General features: G+C 43.7%; 1 protein-coding gene across 1 annotated transcript in view; it reads left to right on the forward strand.

Annotated features, from left to right (window-relative positions):
- The first annotated feature begins 2,565 nt into the window (after positions 1–2,565).
- ttc14 (tetratricopeptide repeat domain 14) overlaps positions 2,566–24,045 on the forward strand; it is a 30,649-nt gene continuing 9,169 nt past the window's right edge. Inside the window, exons 1-9 of the mRNA XM_085990125.1 lie at positions 2,566–2,900; positions 8,260–8,381; positions 9,559–9,758; positions 10,365–10,449; positions 10,542–10,671; positions 15,209–15,364; positions 18,006–18,077; positions 21,375–21,494; positions 23,101–23,223. Coding sequence (XP_085846251.1) covers positions 2,764–2,900; positions 8,260–8,381; positions 9,559–9,758; positions 10,365–10,449; positions 10,542–10,671; positions 15,209–15,364; positions 18,006–18,077; positions 21,375–21,494; positions 23,101–23,223 — 1,145 coding nt within the window. The 5' untranslated portion in view covers positions 2,566–2,763. The remainder of the gene's footprint in view (positions 2,901–8,259; positions 8,382–9,558; positions 9,759–10,364; positions 10,450–10,541; positions 10,672–15,208; positions 15,365–18,005; positions 18,078–21,374; positions 21,495–23,100; positions 23,224–24,045) is intronic.

The following is a 24,045-nucleotide window of genomic DNA, read 5'->3' on the forward strand; positions in this document are numbered from 1 at the left end:
ATCGCCCCCCTTCCCCTCCCCCTCCCCCTCATCGCCCCCCTTCCCCTCCCCCTCCCCCTCATCGCCCCCCTTCCCCTCCCCCTCATCGCCCCCCTTCCCCTCCCCCTCCCCCTCATCGCCCCCCTTCCCCTCCCCCTCCCCCTCCTCGCCCCCCATCCCCTTCCCCTTCCCCTTCCCCTCATCGCCCCCTTCCCCTTCCCCTCATCGCCCCCCTTCCCCTCCCCCTTATCGCCCCCCTTCCCCTTATCGCCCCCCTTCCCCTTCCCCTCATCGCCCCCCTTCCCCTTCCCCTTCCCCTCATCGCCCCCCTTCCCCTTCCCCTCATCGCCCCCCTTCCCCTCATCGCCCCCCTTCCCCTTCCCCTTCCCCTCATCGCCCCCCTTCCCCTCATCGCCCCCCTTCCCCTTCCCCTTCCCCTCATCGCCCCCCTTCCCCTTCCCCTCATCGCCCCCCTTCCCCTTATCGCCCCCCTTCCCCTTCTCGCCCCCCTTCTCGCCCCCCTTCCCCTCCCCCTCCCCCCCTTCCCCTCCCCCCCTTCCCCTCCCCCCCTTCCCCTCCCCTCCCCCTCCCCTCATCGCCCCCCTTCCCCTTATCGCCCCCTTCCCCTTATCGCCCCTTCTCGCCCCCCTTCCCCTCCCCCCCCTTACCCTCCCCTCCCCCTCCCCTCATCGCCCCCCTTCCCCTTCCCCTCATCGCCCCCCTTCCCCTTCCCCTTCCCCTCATCGCCCCCCTTCCCCTCATCGCCCCCCTTCCCCTTCCCCTCATCGCCCCCCTTCCCCTTCCCCTCATCGCCCCCCTTCCCCTTCCCCTTCCCCTCATCGCCCCCCTTCCCCTTCCCCTCATCGCCCCCCTTCCCCTTCCCCTCATCGCCCCCCTTCCCCTTTCCCTCATCGCCCCCCTTCCCCTTCCCCTCATCGCCCCCTTCCCCTTCCCCTCATCGCCCCCCTTCCCCTTCCCCTCATCGCCCCCCTTCCCCTTCCCCTCATCGCCCCCCTTCCCCTTCCCCTCATCGCCCCCCTTCCCCTTCCCCTCATCGCCCCCCTTCCCCTTCCCCTCATCGCCCCCCCTTCCCCTTCCCCTCATCGCCCCCCTTCCCCTTCCCCTCATCGCCCCCCTTCCCCTTCCCCTTCCCCTCATCGCCCCCCTTCCCCTCATCGCCCCCCTTCCTTCCCCTTCCCCTCATCGCCCCCCTTCCTTCCCCTTCCCCTCATCGCCCCCCTTCCTTCCCCTTCCCCTCATCGCCCCCCTTCCTTCCCCTCATCGCCCCCCTTCCTTCCCCTCATCGCCCCCCTTCCTTCCCCTTCCCCTCATCGCCCCCCTTCCTTCCCCTTCCCCTCATCGCCCCCCTTCCCCTCATCGCCCCCCTTCCCCTCATCGCCCCCTTCCCCTCATCGCCCCCCTTCCCCTCATCGCCCCCCTTCCCCTCATCGCCCCCCTTCCTTCCCCTTCCCCTCATCGCCCCCCTTCCCCTCATCGCCCCCTTCCTTCCCCTTCCCCTCATCGCCCCCCTTCCCCTCATCGCCCCCTTCCTTCCCCCTCCCTTCCTTCCCCTCATCGCCCCCCTTCCTTCCCCTTCCCCTCATCGCCCCCTTCCCCTCATCGCCCCCCTTCCTTCCCCTTCCCCTCATCGCCCCCCTTCCTTCCCCTTCCCCTCATCGCCCCCCTTCCCCTCATCGCCCCCTTCCTTCCCCCTCCCTTCCTTCCCCTCATCGCCCCCCTTCCTTCCCCTTCCCCTCATCGCCCCCCCCTTCCTTCCCCTTCCCCTCATCGCCCCCCCCTTCCTTCCCCTCATCGCCCCCCCCTTCCTTCCCCTCATCGCCCCCCCCCTTCCTTCCCCTCATCGCCCCCCCCTTCCTTCCCCTTCCCCTCATCGCCCCCCCCTTCCTTCCCCTCATCGCCCCCCCTTCCTTCCCCTCATCGCCCCCCCTTCCTTCCCCTCATCGCCCCCCCTTCCTTCCCCTCATCGCCCCCCTTCCTTCCCCTTCCCCTCATCGCCCCCCCTTCCTTCCCCTCATCGCCCCCCCTTCCTTCCCCTCATCGCCCCCCCTTCCTTCCCCTCATCGCCCCCCTTCCTCTCATCGCCCCCCCTTCCTTCCCCTCATCGCCCCCCCTTCCTTCCCCTCATCGCCCCCCCTTCCTTCCCCTCATCGCCCCCCTTCCCCTCATCGCCCCCCCTTCCTTCCCCTTCCCCTCATCGCCCCCCCTTCCTTCCCCTTCCCCTCATCGCCCCCCCTTCCTTCCCCTTCCCCCCTTCCTTCCCCTTCCCCTTCCCCTCATCGCCCCCCCTTCCTTCCCCTTCCCCTCATCGCCCCCCCTTCCTTCCCCTTCCCCTCATCGCCCCCCCTTCCTTCCCCTTCCCCTCATCGCCCCCCCTTCCTTCCCCTTCCCCTCATCGCCCCCCCTTCCTTCCCCCCTTATTCCCATTCCTCTCTTCCCCTTATCGCCCTCTACCACTCACGGGTTTGGTATCGGAAACAACTGACTCCAGCAGAACTGGGGGAAAAATTAAATGCGCGCAAACTCAGACGGAACCAAACGCGCATGCGGAGACGGGAGGCAGCTGGCGGAGAGTGCGCAGGCGCGTGGGCCGGGCCATGCCGGGCCGAGCGGCGCTGCGATCACAAGTTGCGGCGACACTGAAATGTCTGCTGGGGCCCGGGAGCCGCGCCAGTGTGCCACGTCCGGCCTCGCGTGTTTTTAAGCAAACATCTTGTGGCAGTATGTGGCGGGCTCTGGTCACCGGGAGATAAATTGCTGCTGAATATGAACAAGGACCTCATGCGCCAGTCGGTGGGTTATCACGGGCCCACGTTGTTGTCCCTGTTGAAAAGTGAACAATATGAGAACCCAGACATTCAGAGCGTTTCCGCCGACTTCTTGAAAGCGGCGCTGCATCACAGGTATACGGTCTCCGTTTAACCCTGGGCTTCAGCATCAACCCGCCTACTTTAACCAGCAGTTCTGGAGTCCTTTATCGTCGGCCATAATTCAGTCGCTGCATAAAATGCCACTCATTAAATCATAGAAAGTAAACCTTTCCCTGCAGGCCTGTGGCTTGTTTGCGTGCGTGTTTATTTTGTCTGTAAGGAGTCATGGTCGCGCAACCTTAAATGTGATTCCGTGAAGGCCTTTGCACTCAGCCACAGCTGTCCGCTGATGTAAACCTGGCAAGTGTCAGTTATGGGGAATTAATCAATGTTTTTTTATTTTAAAATGTAGCCTATTTTAACGAAGGCCAAACTAAAATAGGTTTGCGAGTCTAGGTCAATATTTCTTGATCATGAATTTCACTCGCTATATCCCCAATGTGTAACAGCTTCGCAGTTAAGATGGTCTGCATCCAGGAAAGCCTTAGTTTTTTTAATACTGAAGCACTACTAAAGAAAAAAAAAATTCACCCAGGCAGGGGAGTGTGCTGAAACAATTGGAGGTTGGAAGGTTGATATGCAACAATAAAAATGAAAAATATTTTATCCTTCAATATTTGTGAACTATATAGACAAACCTAGTAATCCAGATATTGCAAAAATATGTTTTGGCAAAATAAATTGGGTTGTCGTTTTCAGGCAGTAGTTTGTAGTTCTTTTGTAGAATAGAAAGTCCCAAGTTTGATTCCTAGCCTGTGCTGAATTTGGTGACATTAGGCCATCGGCAATAGGGACAATATAGTTTGGCCTCTGTGGTCTCAGATTAGAGACAGAAATAATTGGCCAGGGATTTCACTGGTCATCATTGATGGTTTTGGCATTGATAACTTTGGTGTCATAACTGAATGACTTTCAAAAAGTCACATCATTGTTTTCTTTGTATATGTAATAAGGTGGTTGATTTGCCTTGATCCAGATGCTCTGAAAAGTGGTCTAGTTAGAGAACTTTGCACAAACATTTAGTTAAACCAGGTTGTTTCTTTCAAGAGCTATTATGCCCTTTCCTGGAGTTTTGTTCATGGTGAATGGAGTGATATTCTCAATTATAAAATCTAAATTGGCTTCCTCCAAGGGGATTTATAGTGAGTTTCTGTATTTCCAGGAAATTGCCCTTTGCAGATAGCAATAGAGAAATTGAATTATCTCACCCTTTAACCAAAGTATTTGATTGTAGCACCCATTTGAATATAGTTGTAGAATTCGTGAAATTGACAGGAGATTAATGTAAAAGAATTGAGAAAGTAGTAAAATTCCAAAGTTAACTTTGTAGTGCACCAGTATCTCTAACTGCTGTTCATTGTGCAGCTTATGAATCATTTGTATAACATTGTTTAAATCCTTGTGTGCACATTGTTTGAAATGTGGATGTCTCTCGGATCCAAGTAACAAAATAAAGACGGAGTGACATGATTCACCCCCTCAAAAGAAACCCCCTTGATCTCTCTGTTCTTGCAAATTCTTGCCCCATCTCCAATCTCCCTTTACTCTTAAAATGAACATGTTGTTGCATCACAAATGACCGTGATGCACTATCCCTCCTCATCCTTCTTGACCTGTCTACAGTCTTTGTCAAGGTTGATTACATGATTCTACTCCAATGTTATGCATGCCTGGTTCCACTCTTGCCTATCCAGTTGTAGCCAGAGAATTTCCTGCAATTGCCTCTTCTCACTGTGCACCCTTACTTCTGGAGTCCCCCAAAGAACTATCCTTGGCCCCTCCTATTTCTCATCTCTATGCTGCCCCTTGGTGATATCCAAAGACATGACATCAGGTTCCTCATGTATGCTGACTACACCTACCAGCTCTCTTGACGCAACTGGATATACTGTCCTGCATGAGCTGACATTTCCTCAAGCCATTGTCTTTAGCCCTTTCCACAAACTGTGCCTCTAGCCCCACAACCCTCCTAGAACTCTGCATTCCCCCAACTCAGGCCTATTGTGCATTCCCCACTTGCTTCACCCCACAATTGGCGGCTGTGCTTTTGACAGCCGAGGCCTTAAGCTCTGGAATTCCTTCCCTAAACATCTCCATCTCTCTCACCTTTTTGAAGATGCTCTTTAAAAACTACCTCTTTGACCAAGCATTTAGTCAGCCATCCTAATATCTCCTTTGGTGTCAATTTATGTCTGATTACACTCCTGTGAAGCTCTTTGGGAACTTTAAACTATGTTAAAGGTGCTATGTAAATACAACGCGTTAGTTGTGATCTGCAAATTAAGTTATACTATGTCCAGTAGGATGAAAATAATTTCCTTTTTGTGTTGGTGTCATTTAATATAATTCATTATTGTCGTGCTAATTGTTTTCTCCCTACCCCAAATCCTGTACTTTCCAATGTCGAGAGGGTGGGGACAGTTAACACAAGTTCATTGGAATGGATGAAAAGTAGATACATAAATTTCAATTACATCATCATTCTGTGCGCAAAGATGCCATCATGTGACATTTTACCGAGTGCTGTTGGACAGGGTAATTAACTTTCAATGATGGAATCCTGCTTTCATGCCATTGCTCACTTTCAGCGTGTATTACACATTTTTAGGTTTCACTTCCCTGTTTAGATTAGTTAAGCCAGTGACTTATTTTTCAAAGATCAATAACACAATTGTTGGTTTTGATTTGCTGAGTTAATTTGCTTCCTGTGCCCCTTTTATCTTTAGATTTAGACATAGATTCCCACCACCACAAACTAGTCATCAGCTCTCTGATCTGGCTCCAATTGGCAGTAGTAGTAAACAACAACTTGCATTCATGTAGCACCTTTTGATGTGGATAAATATCCCAAACCATCACAGGTGTAATCAAAAAATAGACACAGAGCCAAAGAGATCTATTAGGAGTGACCGAAAGCTTGGTCAGAGGTGTGTTTTAACGAGGGTCTTAAAGGAGGAGAGCAACGTGGAGGAATTTCAGAAAGGAATTTCAGGGTGTGGAGTTGAAGCAGCTGAATGCACGATTATCAGTGGTGGGATGATGCACAAGAGGTCAGAGAAGTCAGAAGAAGAGAGTACAGGCTGGTTCTAGGACTGGAGGAGGTTGCAGAGATAGGGAGGGGAGAAGCCATGAAGGGACTTAAACACAAAATGAGAATTTTAAATTGGAGCTAGTGTAGGTCAACAAGCACAGCTGTAATGGGGGGTGTGGGATAAGATATGGGTAGCAGAGTTCTGGACGAACTTCAGTTTGTGGAGGATGGGAGACCAGTGGGGCGAGCTTTGAAGTAGTCGAGTCTGGAGGTGACTGAAGCAAAGCTGAGGATTTCAGCAGGAGGTGGACTGAGGTATGTGCGATGACATGGAGAGGGCATTTGGCTGTCTTTGTGAAGGAAAGGACCTAGGTTGCAAAGCTGTGCTCTTTATCGAATAAGGCTCCAGAGTTATTAACAGTCTTGTTCAATCTGTGACGGTGGCTGGGGAGGAGAATGTAATTGATGGCAAGGCTACGGAGTTCGTAATGGCTTTTATAAGATCATGGGGGAACTCCAACGGTATCAGTGCAGGGGTGGGAAGAGATGCCATTGCTGGAGATGCTCTGGCTATGATTGTATAGGTAAGAGTAGAACCAAGTGAGGGCCATCCCACTGAACTGGATCATGGAGGAGAGGTGTTGGAGGATGGTGTGGATGACTGTCAAAGCTGCAGATGCTGAGGAGGGGACGTACACCATGGCCTCAGTCAGAAGATGCCATTTGTGACTGGTGGCAGGGGCAGAAACCTGATTGGAGAGCTTCAAACTGAGTTGGGGGAAAGGTGGGCATGGATTTGAGAGGAAAGGGATGTTGGCGTCTCTTAGTTTGCAAGGTGTGTGGTGGGGGGGGAACAAAGGTTGGTTTTTTGAAGGTAGGGTGGCGGTGGGGAGTGATGACATCAGTTTGGGAAGGGAAGAGGACAGTACCCTAAGAGGGTACCATTTACCATGTCAGCCAACTGGGGATCAAGAAGGGAGGTTTGGTGGTCAGCAGTTGATTGGGAATGGGGTCAAGGGAGCAGGAGGTGGTTTTCATGGACTAGGTCAGCCCTGTCTAGAGCTTAATATTTTCCATATACTGCCTGTCATACCTTTTTGAATACACATGGTTGGTAACCCCTATTTTTTTTTTTAAACCTATCCTCTCACCTGACCAATGCCAGGGGAGATCTGCATAACATGGTACTGTATATATTTTCCTCATACCAGCTGCTCTTTTGTCATTGCAGCTCCTTTCCAGCAATTATTCCTTGGTTACACACTATCCACAGTCATCCCATGTGACTCATTACACTGTTGCACTGTAAAGTAGGTCAGACTGAACTCTAGCAAACTCAGACAAAAGGAATTTGCTGGGCATTAATTAAAAGCTGTAGCAACATGTCTAGAAAAAATAAAACCAAGAGTAGTGGTAATTCCGTTTTGCTTTAAAGCCGAATCTTGGATCTTTTTCTGTACTGAGGGTTAACCTTTTGACTGTACCTGATTTACACAGGCTACTTGTGCTTATTTTTTATCTTTAAGTTGTCAGGTCACATTTGTAGTAAGCAACAAGCTCCTGAGCTATCATTGAGGGGCTTTGAACTGTAAAACCTGTCGTATGGTCTATGTTTTAGAATTGGGGTTCTCGGACCCTAGGTGGTGCTCAAGGTCCTTAGATTTCTGAATTTCTCTGCACTTGTTGATTTACAAGTATGTTATTTTTATTGCATACCAATAGAAGTAGATTATCTGCAGTGAAAGTGCTGTTTTCCTTTGGGTAGTTGACACTGTCTTTTGGAAGTTAGAACAGGAAGTCTCTGGGAGTAAGTTAATATTTCCAAGAGAACTCCCAAATGGAAAAAATTGAAAACCACTGGACTCTGAATCAAACTTTTGTTCTAGAAGCTCCAGCTCTAGTTTGCATTCTTTTGAAAAGTGACATTTTATATTAGAAAAATAAATGAAGAGACTTTTTAGCAGGATCTGATGCACAAAACAAACTTTACTCGTCGGTGAATTGTTTGCATCTCCATTTATGTGTGACAATAAAGGCATCAATTGCACTGGTGTGTCCTTGTCATCTAAAACATTGTTATTTTGTAGCCTGATAATACAAGGTATCCTCCATATAATGAGACCGCATATTGGCGCACCAATGTGCTGTAACCATAATTTTACACAATTTAAGGTACAGTAACTTAGCTTTTATATTTTATGTGTAGACATTCAAGTATTAGATGAAATTGTTGATCAGTCAGTCTGCTCAATGTCATGATATACCAATGTATACATCATTCGGATACATTATGGCTAATTGGACAACATCATAATACACAGAATAATTATGTTTTTGATGCACTGCACTACTGTTTTTCAGAAAGGATAAAAGAATTGATAATATTGCTATACAGCAGTTCATTGCAAGAAAAGCAGACCTTCTCTTTGCTCCTTCGTGGAAATCAACTGTCAGTACCGAACTGAATGACGAAGAGACTGAAGGTGATTACTAGTATTTCTATACATCTAGTAAATACATGAAGTTGTCTGGACCAGCATTCTTTATCATCTCTTTTTGCAGTCTTGTTTTCTTGAATTGAAAAATTTGGAATGTTTATTAATTCAGTTAATTGCCTGTAAGAAATGTATACAAATTTGGTCAATATTTCAATTAGTAATTTCTTTTCCACTTAAATTTTCTGAAGAATTGTTATTCCTCTTTTTTTCTTTCTTCCACTCTCCTTCCAGGCCCTGCACAATTTCCTGGCTAATAGGGGTGGATAGACAACCCATTTCATGATACGATAGCTATTTCTATACCTCTGCCAGTGCTGTCTTAAGGGGAATTAGGCGGGTATAACAGCATTCTGGAATCGCCTCAGTGTCAAGGTTGTGGGTTCAAGTCACACTTCAGAGACTTGAGCACTTAACCTAGACTGCTAGACTGGCACTTCAGTGCAGTATTGAGGGAGTGATCTGCTGTTGGAGATGCCAGCTTTCAAATGAGACGTCGGCCACCTCGGGTGGATGTACAAGATCCCATGGCACTATTTGAGGAAGAGCAGGGGAGTCCTGACCAAAATTTAATCTTCAACCAACACCTAAAACAGATGATCATTTATTTCGTTGTTGTAGGACCTTGCTATGTGCAAATTAGCTGCCACATTTCCAACATTATAATAGTGACTAAACTTCAAAAATTACTTGATTGGCTGTAAAGTACTTTGTGATATCCTGAGGTCATGAAAGGTGCTATATAAATGCAAGATATTTGTTTATTTCATTTCTCCTAAACTATTTAAATTGGAAATACTGCTGGATGTCTGCCATTACTGGTAATTGAGGCAGTATGGCTTGTCCACTGGCATAGTTTCCAAGCAGTACCTTCGACAGGAACATGTACGAACGTCACAATTGCATCTTGTCACTTCTATTTGACCTCAAGAGAAATGAAACTGGCTGGGTTAAGAGGTTACTGCAATCATTCAGAAATGTATTTTGGAATAAAAATGTTAAATAATTTCAATCAATTAAAGTAAGTAACTTTTTGGAATAAATATCATGCTCCTTATTTCATGTAGACTTTGTTTTAGGGATCCAGTGTGGTTATGGGTTTGTATTGATTTATGATAGCAAACCAAATATTTGTATATATCTTGAAGTTTCTTTTCTTTTTCAGATTATTATGCAATTATGCCTCCTCTGGAACAGCTGATGGAGGTTCCAAGTGATGACAAAAGACAGTACTTTTTCCGTGATATTGAACGTGGTGATCTTGTGATTGGACGGGTTACATCCATTCGTGAATTTGGGTTCTTCATAACATTGATCAGTCTTGGAGGAGACCTTGGACGGGACATTGAATCCTTGGAAATAGCAGTAAGATACTGATGCTTATACCTTGTGTTATTGCCATAAAAGCTTAATATTTTGGAAATTATGCCATTAAGAATAAATGGAACTCCATATATTTGAGGGGAAAGAGAGAATATTCACAGTGACATCACCAGAATTACCCACAGCATGAAAATGGATTAATTTGCATTGAAGATTAATTTTCCCTCCAACTTGTAATTTTGTACATAACTAGAGGTATCAAAAAATACATGAGGTGCTTTGTGATGAGACTTGTATCCTTTATATGTGCTTACCTTAGCTCATGAGCAGCACAGTCAGAAGTGAGTTATGGTCAGCACAGTGACTCTTCCAAATCATCCTGAGGCTTCTCATCGTGTACTCCATATGATGTTTTTCCAAAGTTGTATGTTTCTCCCTGGCCTATAATTATTCAGAGAAAAGTTGCAATGAACTGATTTTTCTTCAGAGATGTGAAAGTTTGAAGTCCCCGCGTTGATATTTAAGTACACGTTTTTATTAAATAACGCTCGACCTTTTAATTTGCCAAGAACAGGTTTTAGGAAATGCAAAATGCACCAAAGAAAATGGAACAATATATTAATATTACTTACAATATTGTTATTACAGGCACTTTGTCCTGTAAGAGATGTGCCTTCACATGGAAAACATGAAGATCCTTTGTCTTACTTTCAAGTAGGAGATCTCGTAAGAGGTATTGAAAGTTGCTATTAGTATTTATTGGAAAATTGTTGGAATGTCTGTCTCAGCTTTCATACATGTATTTTTCTTTAATCTATTTTTCAGTGGTTTTAAAAGATGTTGATCGTTACCATGAAAGGCTTGCCGTAACTTTGCATCCTTCAGCTCTTCCAACTCACCTTTCTCATTGGAAATTGGGTGTCATCAGTGGTGAAGATCTTCCTGCATATTACAGGTACAAAAATACAACAGAGGGAGCTCTTCCCCCTCCCCCACCTTCACCCCAAATGATAATTAGAAAGCTGATGTCAGTTCCGCTTTGTATGTGTGTGAAATTTATCTATCTTAAGATTTTGCATAGGATGTGGGCTGCACTGACACTTACTATGTAAACATTTGACATAGGAATTCCAGTATTAAAATAACATACAAACAATGGTTTTAGACAAAATTTAAAAAAAACTCATCATTACATATTCCAGAATAACATGATTTATCAGTTGAATTGTCTTTTGTGTCTTACTACCTTCATTAAAATTTTTACTCCGCCTCTCCCAAGGCCTGGACTTGGACTTGATATTTTTGCCCAGACCTGTGGCTTCACGAGATGAATGCAGAATGTGCAGTGTGCACAATTTCCCAGGATCCATTAGTAACATTTAATTGGCAGAACTGCTGGGATATTTTTCTTTAGTTTCTGCTCAGAATTTTTTCCCTTTCCCCCCCCCCCCCCCCCCCACACAAGCCTACTTTTTTACTCACCGCGTGTTTAATCAGCGGTGTTGGTCCTGTGTGCATTGACTCCACTGCAGCCCCTTCTGTTATGGCACCGTGGAGGTGCAAAACATGAATTACGATGGCTTATTTTTTAAATAAAATATCCACTCCTACTTTTATTTTGACTAGAAAAAATAAGTTACACCTCCCCCGTTGGGCCTGCTTTTTAACCCATGTTCTAACCCCTAATAAAGACATTTAATTATGGTTTTCACAGAATAGACATTTGAAACTTAATCCCTGGAACACCACTTAAAAACAGAATCTCAGTTGTTCAGTACCATTAATCAGTGACCTTAATGATATATTGCACATTACATAGTATAACACCACTATTTTTATAAACTAGCATATCCTCTAAATCAACATGAGCAAGGCCATGGGAGATCTGCTAGTATACAGTTAACTCTTTACATTCTTTAGCAAACTACGAGCCTGTGTTTTTTACCTCCGTAATCTGAAACAAGCGTACCTTTCATGTCTGTGTGGGTGGTGCAAGAAAATCTGCCATGACAGAACTGTTTTTGTAGTCACGGAAGCAGCAAAACACAACTGCAGTTATAAGCAACTGCACTTGAATATTCTCCACAGTTTCAACCAATGCTACTCTTAACTGGCCATTATGGATGCAACAGTGGTCTGTACATCATCTCCTTCAGGGAACTATCTGGGTTCATCTTAGCGCTTCTCTTTGTAGCACTGTTTATATCAGGAACTTAGCAGAGTGAGAATTGGACTATGTTAGTCCCCTGTATATTGCTGCCAGTTTATGTTGCAACTTACAATCCTACTGTACCACCCACAATTTTGATAAATGAAATAATAGCCTGATTCCACCTGTCCTGGCTGAATGCGAGAAACTCTATTGTGCTTTGCATACATGGATAGGAGAGTTGACTCGAAAGGAATTGCTTTTTTTGTATTAATTCACGGGATGTGGGTGTCGCTGGCAAGGCCAGCATTTATTGCCCTTGAAAAGGTGGTGGTGAGCCGCCTTCTCGAACCCCTGCAGTCCGTGTGGTGAAGGTACTCCCACAGTGCTGTTCAGTAGGGAGTTCCAGGATTTTGATCCAGTGATGATGAAGGAACGGCGATCTATTCCCAAGTCAGGATGGTGTGTGACTTGGAGGAGAACTTGGAGGTGGTGGTGTTGCCATGCGCCTGCTGCCCTTGTCCTTCTAGGTGGTGGAGTTCGTGGGTTTGGGGAGGGGCTCCCGAAGAAGCCTTGGCGAGTTGCTGCAGTGCATCTTATAGATGGTACACACTGCAGCCATGGTACGCCAATGGTGGAGGGAGTGAATGTTTGAGGTGGTGGTTGGGATGCCAATCAAGCGGGCTGCTTTGTCCTGGATGATGCTGAGCTTCTTGGGCGTTGTTAGAGCTGCACTCATCCAGGCAAGTGGAAAGTATTCCATCACACTCCTGACTTGTGCTTTGCAGATGGTAGAAAAGCTTTTGACAAGTCAGAAGTTAAGTCACTCACCACAGAATACCCAGCCTCTCACCTGCTATTGTAGCCACAGTATTTGTGGCTGGTTCAGTTAAGTTTCTGGTCAATGGTGACTTCCCCCCCCCCCCCCCCCGCCGGGGTGTTGATGGTGGGGTATTTGAAACTGGTGTGGTGGTCACTCCTACAAATACAGTCGTGGAGAGATGCATCTGCGACATGTAGATTAGCGAGGACGAGGTCCAGTAGGTTTTTCCCTTTTTTGGTGTTCTCACCACCTGCCGCAGGCCCAGTCTGGCAGCTATGTGCTTCAGGACTTGGCCAGCTTGGTCAATAGTGGTGCTACCGAGCCACTCTTGGTGATGGACATTGAAGTCCCCCACCCAGAGTACATTCTGTGCTCTGGCTACCCTCAGTGCTTCTTCCAAGTGGTGTTGAACATGGAGGCGTACTGATTTATCAGCTTTTTAAAAATTTGTTTATGGGATGTGGGCGTCGCTGGCAAGGCCAGCATTTATTGCCCATCCCTAATTGCCCTCGAGAAGGTGGTGGTGAGCCGCTTGCTTGAACCACTGCAGTCCGTGTGGTGAAGGTATTCCCACAGTGCTGTTAGATAGGGAGTTACAGGATTTTGACCCAGCGACGATGAATGATCAGCGATATACTTCTAAGTCAGGATGGTGTGTGAGTTGGAGGGGAACTTGGAGGTGGTGGTGTTCCCATGCAGCTGCTGCCCTTGTCCTTCTAGGTGGAAGAGATCGCGGGTTTGGGAGGTGCTGTCGAAGAAGCCTTGGCGAGTTGCTGCAGTGCATCTTATAGATGGTAAACACTGCAGTCACGGTACGTCGGTGGTGGAGGGAGTGAATGTTTAAGGTGGTAGATGGAGTGCTAATCAATCGGGCTGCTTTGTCCTGGATGGTGTTGAGCTTCTTGAGTGTTGTTGGTGCTGCACTCATCCAGGCAAGTGGAGAGTATTCCATCACACTCCTTACTTGTGTCTTGTAGATGGTAGACAGTCTTTAGGGAGTTGGGAGGTGAGACACTCGCCGCAGAATACCTAACTGCTGACCTGTTCTTGTTGCCACAGTATTTATGTGGCTGGTCCAGTTAAGTTTCTGATCAATGGTGACCCCAGGATGTTGATGGTGGGGAATTCGGCAATGGTAATGCCATTGCTGAGGGAGGGCGGTAGGTGGTAATCAGTAGGAGTTTTCCTTGCCCATATTTGACCTGATGCCATGAGACTTCATGGGATCCGGAGTCAATGTTGAGGACTCCCAGGGCCAGTCCCTCCTGACTTTTGCAGAGGAGCCACCGCAGTCTGCCCCTAGTCTGAGCTGTGGTGTAAAGTTGGACTTCCTTGCATAGATTCTTCAGTAACTTTCATAAGGAACTTACTATTTTAGCAAGTATTGTTGTAAACAGCACTTGCAGTAATAAGTAATTGGATAATTTATCAGCCGTATACAAAAAAAATTACAGTTGGCAATGTGAAAGAATTGGTCCCGTGTTTTCTTTTTTGCATTAAATTTCTTCTTGCCCCAGGTGCTAACTAATGCATTGCTCCTTTGGAAACCCTGATGTACTGCTTTTTTTGCCTTTGATTTATTATTAATGTAAATTTCTAGTATCCTGTGAAATCCACTGTGAATTCCCCCACTCTTTTGAAGACCCTGACTTGTGCTGCAATTCAATTAAAGAACGTATTTATATTTTTATATGTTACAACCTCCTGATATCCCAAAGCGCTTCAAGGCCAATGAAATATTTTTGAAGTGTAGTCACAGTTATAATGTTAATAAAATACAGCAGCTAATTTGCATGCAGCAAGGCCCCACAAAAAGCAATGAGAAAATGACCAGATAATGAGGTAGTTGAGGGATAACTGCCGGCTCTGCTGCTCCTCGTCACATAGTACCATGGGATCTTTTACATCCACCCAAGAGGGCCTTGCTTTAACATCTTTCAAAAGATAGCACCTCTGACAATGCAACACTCCCTCATTGCTGAACTGAAGTGTCAGCGTAGATTGTGTGCTCAAGTCTCTGGAGTGGGCTTGAATCCACAACCTTCTGATTCAGAGGTAGGAGTGCTACCACTGAGCCAAGACTGACACCTAAACTACAGAGATCCAAGCTCCTCATCCAGTATTCCACAGGTAATTCCTCTTCCAAAGTGAGCCTAGTTAGTGAGTGTGTCAGCAGTGATTCGATAAGAATTAGGGATGGGAACCTCTGTAAAATATCAAATCCTCTTGGTATCTGTTTCTCAGTATAATACTGGGTGGTGCATTTACATACTGATTTTGGAGAACTTTAGCCTTGAATTTATGTGAAAAGAACTGTTCACTATTGGTGTTCTATATATGTCATTTGCTTCTCACTAGTTTGCTGTGCAGTTTAAGGACAGTTGATATACTTTTCTGGTGTTATATCCCAGCATTCACATTCCTCATCTAACTAGTACAAAGGTGCTGACAACCACATTTCTCAATTGATTCCTACTGCTGCTTTTACCTTTTTTTAAATATTCTGGTTTCTGTCTACAGGCGCAATTCAGCTCTGGGCAATCATGTTACAGAAACATACGACAAAGTTTTACACCACACACTTGGATTTGCTAATCCATCAACTGTTGAATATTTGCTGGGCAAACTTGGAATTAGTGAAATTGAATCGCCATCTCTGATGAGAGGATTGCAGAGGTGAGGTTTTCAGCAATGCTCTACTTTGAGGCTGAGTTTCAAGAGTTGCAGTGTCTGAAGTAACTCGATCAATTTAGAATTGCAAATGTTTAACAATCTCTGATCTTTCAATCCAACTTCACAAAAAATTTTAATAAAAATAGAAAGTGCTGGAAATACTCAGCAGGTCAGGCAGCATCTGTGGAGAGAGAAACCGTTAACGTTTCAGGTCGATGACCTTTTGTCAGAACTGGAAAAAGTTAGAGATGTAACAGATTTTAAGCAAGTGCAGAGGCAGAGAAAGGGGGAGGGGAGGAAAGAACAAAAGGGACGGTCTGTGATAGAGTAGAGGGCAGGAAAGATTAAAAGAAAAAAGCAAAGGAGAAGGTAATGGGGCAAGTAAAGAAACAAAAGATGAGCCTAGAAGAGGTGTAAATGGGAATAGCAGAATCATCAACAGCTGCCGTCTGGGGAAAAAAAAATGGGGCAGAGGTTATGGTCTGAAATTGTTATACTCGATGATGAGTCCAGAATTGTGCTTAATTGAAAGATGAGGTGTTGTTCCTCGAGCTTACGTTGAGCTTCATTGGAACAGTGCAAGAGGCCACGGTCAGAGTGGAAGCGGAGAATAAAAGTGACAGGCGACTGGAAGCTCAGGGTCACGTTTGCAGACTGAACGGAGGTGTTCTGCAAAGCGGACACCCAATCTGCGTTTCAATGTAGAGGAGACTGCATCGTGAGCAGTGAATACAATATACTAAATTGCAAGAAGTACAAGTAAATCGCTGTTTCACCTGGAAGGAGTGTTGGGGGCCCAGGAAGGTGGAAAGGGAAGGTAAAAGGGCAAAATCTTTATTTTGTCTCTTGCAGACCAAAGACAAAGCGGCTTAAGATTGATTTGATTGCTTAAACAACAACAATTTGTGTTTATATTACCCTTTAATGTGAAATATCATCTAAGGAACTTCACAAATGGGTATGAGGAAATGGACACCAACCCAGGAAGGGAATGATTGGGAGGCATGACTGAAAGCTTGATTGAAGAGATGGGTTTTGACAAGATTTTAAACAAGAGGTTTAAGAGGGAGTTCCAGAGAGTAGGACCATGGTGACAGATGACTACCATCATTGGTGGGGTGAAGGAATGGAGAAGGCTGGTTGAGGTTTTAGAACTAGGTAGGATTGGAGGAGGTCATGGAGGGATTTACAGACAAAGATTTAAAATGTTACATGTTGAAGGACAGAGAGCCAGTGTAGATCAATGAAGATGGGATGATAAATGGGATTGGATGCTGGGCAAGTTGAAGTGTATGGAGGATGGATGCCGTTAGGCCAGCAAGGAGATTGTTAAATTATTCAAGCCTGGAGATGGCAAAGGTATGTGTAAGGATTTGAGCAGCTGAGGGACTGAGTTAGGGACAGAGTGGGTGGTGTGGAAGTAAGTGGATTTAGAGATCAATATAAAGTCGGGTTTAAAGCTCAGTTCAGGATTGAACAGGAAGCCAAGTTTTGTAACCATCTGGTTTAGCCTGGTTGAGTAGTCAGGAAGGGGATTGAATCAGAGTCGAGAGTAGAATTTGTGGGAGACGGTTGATAATTGCTGGCTTTAGTCTTCTTGATGTTGAGCTGCAGGAAGTTGTGACTCATCCAAACATATTTCTACATTGAACAAGGAGTCTAAGACGGTAGAAAGATTTAGAAAAGTGATGGAGCGATAAAGTTGGGTATTATTAGCATACATGTGGAAGTTAATCCTTTATTCTCTTCAATGGCTAATATCCTTCACATGCAAACTCTGCTGTCTGGGTGGAATTTGTAACATAGTACCTGCAGAGACCAGCAGAGCATATACTGTTGCATTGCTGTGCTACAGAACCACTAATCTAAGTAGACCATAGGAATCATTTAATGCTGCTGTTATACCACAGATACCATTTGAAAGTGATGTAGGCCAGCAGCACCAAGTTGTGCCAGTATCACACTGCTTTCAAATCAAATGAAAGCAAAACACTGGGCATACATAGTTAAAATACATGCAGTGTTCCTCGAACTGATATTCATGCTGGTGACATTTTTAATGTTGGAAAAGAGCCAGCTGGTCAAATGGAGGATCCAAAGGGCTGCTGGGAGCTTTTTGAACTTCAAAATGTTAAAAATTTATTTTTCACCAGCTAAACTGCAACTTGTGTGAAGCCCCAAGTTATTAGTGACTACATCCTTACTGTGGTCTCGCATGTAGAGCTGAAATCATAAACCACGTTGGTGTCTACTTTACTGTACCTGCTGTTTTGCTGCAAAGCCAAAACCATTTAGTAGCCATGCAAAATGTACAATTTAAGTGCCGAATTGCTTCTAACTTAACAGGTTGTTTAAAAACCTTGTAGTTCTTCTTGTTCTGTCCAGACACTGTTCCTGCATAACAATTCTGCAATGATTCTCTTGGGTTTAACTGATACTTAACAAAGTTGTGACTACTTTTTGATTTTCTTGTTTGTTCATTTTCAAAGTAACATTTGAAACTGATTTACGCTTGTTATTTTACAAACATTCGAGTTCACCCCAAATTGATTGGATAACTTTTGTCGTACTGGTCAGTGGTACCCTAAAATAACATGGCCATTACTTTCAAGTATGAAGTTTGATACTTTTCTTCTTTTAACAGCAAAAACTTTATAGGAGATGATTATGCTGCAGCCTTAAGGAAAAAACAGTCAGCATCTTGGGCATTAAAGTGGTATGTATTTACAATCTGGTTAATTTAAAAGACTGAAAGCCAAAGTAGTAATTGTGATGACTTTACTAAAGTAGGTAACAAACTGTTATGTGGATTTGACTACAGAATAATTCAGTGGAACTCCTTTTAAGAGCTTCTTGAGTATAACTTCTTGCATATTTTGTATAATGCTGAATTTTTTTTGAATGGTTTTACTTGCAATATTTGAGTGACTATTTTAAGTTGCTTGTAATGATTATAAACTTTGCTACAGCTATAAAAGGATAGGGAAATGCTGTTTTAAATTAATAATCTGGAATGTTATTCAGTGGCCTTGTCCTTCAGCATTTGTGCAGAATAAATACAACTCTAATAAATCCCTAGCTTTGATGGTACTCCTAAAATAACTTGTTAAAATGTGCATGCTGTTTGGAACTGTCATTGCATCAGCAGTCAATGCACTTGATGGTTGGAAGTGTCGATTTTCAAGTAACTCTGTGAATTCCTCCTAAATGCATCTGTAACCTATGACATCAGAGCAACTCTCTGATGCAGAGGAAGCTGACAGGTCCTGGAGGCGAGTAAATTTAGAATTTGAAGCTATGAATTTTTAACATCACAATGCAGAGTACAGTACTTTATTTTAAAGCCTATAAAGTGCTTGTTCTATGCTATCCTCCTTCCATTTGAAACATTTTTATTTATTCTGATGAGACTTTATCTGAGAATGAACCTATATTTTCATCTGTATTCATCACACTTTTTTTTAATTGGTGTGGGGGGGGCTGGTGGGAGGAGGAGAAGTCTTTTCATGTTTGGATTTTAATTAAAGTTACGGATTGTAGCTTTTAAATTGTAGTTGCATTTTTGTGCTCATCAGAGTGGAAGATAGCTGGGAAATAGAGCACTTTCCCATCAACCACATCAAACCTGCCCCAGTCAGGTAAGGAATAGCCAGAAACAAAGTAAAGTGATCTCTACTCTATTCCAAACAATGTGCCTTTTCCTCAACCTGAAAGCACTATCTTAATACACCAGTGTGACACTTCCACTTCTCAGACTAGCCATCCTTATAATGACTTCCTTGTCTGAGATTGCCAATTTTGTGGTGAATCCTAAGAATATACTTTGTGTAATGAGGAAAGGCCATAAAGTTCATTCCCTTCATGGAAGGCATTTCAATTTGCACTGTCCTGGAATAGCCCTAACCCCTTCAGTTTCCTGAGGGGAATAATTATGTAAAAGTAATTTATGTAAAATTCCAGGATATTACACCCATACTACTCCACTTTGAGGAATTGGGTTTCACAAATGGTCCACCCATGGTCCTAACAACAAAGAAACCATTGTGTTCTGTTAAACTTCTGATTATCTTCCATCTCTTCTGTACCAGATATTCATTCAACTCATTTCTTAAGCCAATCGGCATAGTGCTAACTGCTTTTGATGGGTGTTTGTTCCACATATCCACTTCCTCTCATCTCAGTCTTGATAATATTTATACAGTCTACTCCTGTTAATTTGAAGAAGTTTTTTGGAGGAAAAAATGTTTTATCCAACAGTTCGAACTAAGCAATTTTAATGAAACATAATCAGAACACTACAGGAACTCTTTTATTTAAAAAAAAAAGTCAAAGAATCAAAACAGATGGATTCAAATCCCAGTTGCGACAGAGAACTTGTGTACCCAGCGGTTCAGTGTTTCAGAATCGTTTGTTGGTGCCTCTGTGGGGCCCTTGACTGCAAGATACAGCTACTTCCTCTGCTGATAGGAAGAATTTGTAGTGTTAAGAGCAGTTTGAAATAGATTCTGCTTTTAGAGGCAAGCACTTCACATGAACCCCACAGTTATCACCTGCCATGCCTGTCAAAGTGATGCAGCAACTCCTGAAAAAGAGCACCAGTCATCCACACCTTTTTGTTGTTCTGTAGATTACAGGCAGAATAGCAACACCGCACAAACATGGCATGTTTTTGGAATTCACAATCACTAGCGGCTTTCTTTTTAATCAGTTATGGTCATGTAAACCATGACGGTAATTTACTTTACTGTTGCTGTACCTTTTTCCATCTTGAGCATTTTTCAGTCAAAGCTAGCATTCATCTTGTAAAAATCTTAGTTTTATCAGCATTACAAATGTCAAGAATTTTATCATGCACCGAGTTGATTTTACTTTCTGTGGGAAAGTTGCTTGTGGACCTGGATTTGATTGCATGTTGGTTTGTGAAGTGGCTCATCCATAATGCAGAAACAGGGTCAGTTCCAAATTCTTTGTTCACCTTTTTCAGAAAAAAACATAGTTGGATAGCTCAGAAAGCTAAGTTGCTATGGTCTACTTGCACCAAATTCAAATTCAGCACCAGATTTCACTGGTCAGAACCCATTTAGGGTGAGAATTTGAATTAACCAATTGAGAGGTTTGAATATAGCAACAAATTTTAGATTGAAAGCATTTTTTTCCACAATTTCAATTTGAATCAACATAACTCAAATTTAGCAATTTTGAATTAAGTGGATTGTATCCATATTGTCCAATTCTGCAATCATACTCTAGATTAAATAGCATGCTAACATTTATTATTATTCATGCCTCTCACAGCATATGTGCTATGGGTTTGTCTGGTACAAACTAGATTGATGCTGCCCAAAGACATTTCACTTAGGATCTTGCATCTAGCAGAGAGTAGATTGCTTCATTATCTCCGTTAAGATGGGACTCAGTGATTTAGCACTTCTAGGATGTGGATCTCAGTCCCTGGGAATGTAGCTTTAAAAGATTGATTAGTGAGGCATTCTCCATAATATTTATTCTTGTACTTAAGAAATTTATATTTACTGAGAATGCTTACGCTAGAAATGTTGCTGTGATATACAGCAGTCTTATTTATGTGGCTTTTCTACAAAATGCTGTAGAAGACATGCATCAGCAACACCAGGAGAAAGTTATTTGAATCATGTGAAATACAGTAAACTCTTTCTTATCCGGCGCCTATGGGACCAGGATGGTGCCGGTTGATGAAACATTCTGGATAACAGAGCGGTATACCTACCATGGTGCTGCTTTTCCACTCCCCATCACCACTGACTAACTCGACCACCGCGGGAGACTCGGACTCGGCAAAACGAGTGCTGGATGGATTCGGCAAGATTACTGGTTATTGAGGTGTTTTGTATTGAGATATATCTATTTTGCTGGTTATTAAAGTATTCCGGATGATAAAGTGCCGTTTAAACAAGAGTTTACTGTAGTGTGAAGAAACAAGTTAAATGAATATTTGATTCTGTATTGACTTGGATTTGTGCTTCTTTACCCACAGTGTCAAGACTGGGGTGGACCATTTTAAAGCAGGACGTCATGTAGATGCTATGAATGAGTACAGCAAAGCTCTAGAAATTGACAGCAATAATGTTGAAGCTCTTGTGGCTCGTGGTGCTCTGTAAGTATGTAATAGGTTTTAGACGATTACAGCAACACCTGTTTGACATACTGATGTTAATACTGTTAAGTCTTCTTAGGAGTCCCAGGTAAAGGTCCTTTGATGGCTCAGAGGATAAACATGCCATGTGGTGTTGTGCCAAGCCATGGAGAGCCGTGAAAGTACCAAGTTTGATCCTTGATCTGTGCTGAGTTAACTATCCTCAGTCAGAATAACACTGAGGGAGACTTGCAATTGGCATTGGTGTCTTTGGTTTAGAGAGGCCAGTATTTCTGCTGCTACTTAATGACTCTTCTTTGAAGTACGCACATGGGTGAAAATAGAATTGGGCTCAGTTGTGATGATCCCATGGTTCAATAGTCCACTAGCATTTGCTGTCCAGATTTTCACTTGAATGGCCACTTGATTGAGGTATTGAAAGGCTGCTGGAAGATGTAGAATCGTACCCAACATAAATTACCCTCCCAAGTGAGGAAGGGTAAGGGTGAAAAGCAGGAAGAGAAAAAAAAATCACAATTGTACACATAATCTGGTTCTAGTATTTCTATAATTGTGGTGCAACAAATCATACTTTGAGGGGCTTAGAAATTCCCAAACCAATGTTTGCAATCTTTGAAAATCAAAAATGTATTCTCCAGTTAAAAGTACTGGGCCATATTTTCCGATCGCAGGCTTCCCATGTGCGGAAGCCTCCGATCTGGAAAAAATCTACGCACTTAACCTGAGGGCTCCTGAGGTGCATATAGTTCCGATACTGGGCCTCTCCAACTCCAAGTGTGCAGGGCCTACGTATCCTAGAGGCGCATGCAGTTCGCAAGCGTCCCTGGGATCACGTAGGCCATGGGGAGCCAATCAAACAAGGGAATCTCCCTTCATACACTTGACAGATAGACCTGTCAAATATATGAATGGAGATCACCCCAAAAACACTTCAAAATATTAAATATATTTATTTAAAACAATCACATTTTTAAAATTAGTTGAAATTAAAATAAATTAAATATTTTTTTAAAATTTGATAAAAATAATTCCAGGGTTTTACAGGGCTAAAAATAAACTTACCTTTTTTAAAGTATTTTTAAATGATTGAACATTTAAAAAAAACTTTTTTTCAACTCTTATCCTGGTAAAAGCAGGCCTTATGCCTGCTTTTATCAGGCGTAAGAATTCTAAAGATTTTCTGCAGGCGGAGGGGCTCCAGAAAGCGGAACTATCCGCCCGCAGAGGCCCTTCTCTAGAGCAGGCGTCCGATCTGTCAAGATCATTCTTGACAGATCGGAAATGCTGGTTTGTGGCGCATGCCTGAAACCGGCATTCCCGATGTCCCTACGGGTGGGTACGCAGCGGAATATCCGGGCCAATGTATTTCCCTCAAACTTTGATGTTAGAAATTTGCCTTTTAATTTGGAGAATTAGTTTTGCTTAAACGCCCTGCCAGGAGACACTGATACTATGTTCCTCGTGATAATTAGAGGGTCCAAATAACTTGAAGCACTCCTTCACATTTTTTTTTCTTAAAACATTTCAACTTCAGATGTGAGATTAGTGAGTGCACATAATTCATCTACATGGATTTTGTTAACATTTCTTTTCCATTTTATTTTAGCTATGCAACAAAAGGAAGTCTAAACAAAGCTATTTCTGACTTTGACTTGGCTTTGGAGACCTGTCCAACACATAGGAACGCAAAGAAATATCTCTGTCAAACTCTCGTGGAAAGAGGAGGCCAGTAAGTGCGAAATACATAGAATGACTATTTAATAAAACATATTGTACGACCTGTAGTCAATTTCTCATGGCATTGTACACAAGGTGTCAAAACCAATCGTATTCTTCACATGAGAAGTGAGCTTGAGGGCATGGAGATTAATTTGGCTACAGCACAGACAAGTAATTAGTCTTCATTTTAAAATCATACACTTTTTTTATGTAATACTTCGATTTTATTTTTAGTTAAGCAGCAAAACTTCGGGCAATTTGGCAAGTAGAGAAGTAGCGTGGTTCAGCATCGCTTTTCTGCAGTTGAGCCCGAGTGGCTGGAAGATGAAAAACTGACGTTATAGCGCCATCATTGGTTGGAGGATGTAATTACAGTGAAACAAGTTTACATCGGCAGTTTCTATTTGGCCGTAGCTTGCGGCCCCTACGGGCGCGTACGAGGTGTGTATGCTCCCATAAGGGCCGCGCAAGTTCCGGGTTTAGGCATGTGAAGCACATGCGTGAAAATCCGGAACTTGCGATCTGTCAAGAATTTTCTTGACTGATCATCCGCATTCCTGGGAAAAAATTCTCCGCGGGCAGAGAGTTGAACTATTTGCCCAACTTCTATCCAGCAAATGCCCATGAAATTCTTACGTAATAGAGTACGGCCTGCTTTTACCAGCGTAAGAGTTTTTTAAAAAATTAAAAAATTTATCAATCATTTATACGTTAAAAAAACCTGTACAATAAGGTAAGTTTATTTTTAGCCCCTTTAAAACATTTAAATTTATTTTTCAAAAAATGCATTTTTGTTTTAAATATTTAATTAAATGGCATTTTAATTAATTTT

Source organism: Somniosus microcephalus, chromosome 6, assembly GCF_052327205.1.
Source record: "Somniosus microcephalus isolate GS21.2 chromosome 6, FLI_Smic_1.0, whole genome shotgun sequence".
Lineage (NCBI taxonomy): Eukaryota > Metazoa > Chordata > Chondrichthyes > Squaliformes > Somniosidae > Somniosus > Somniosus microcephalus.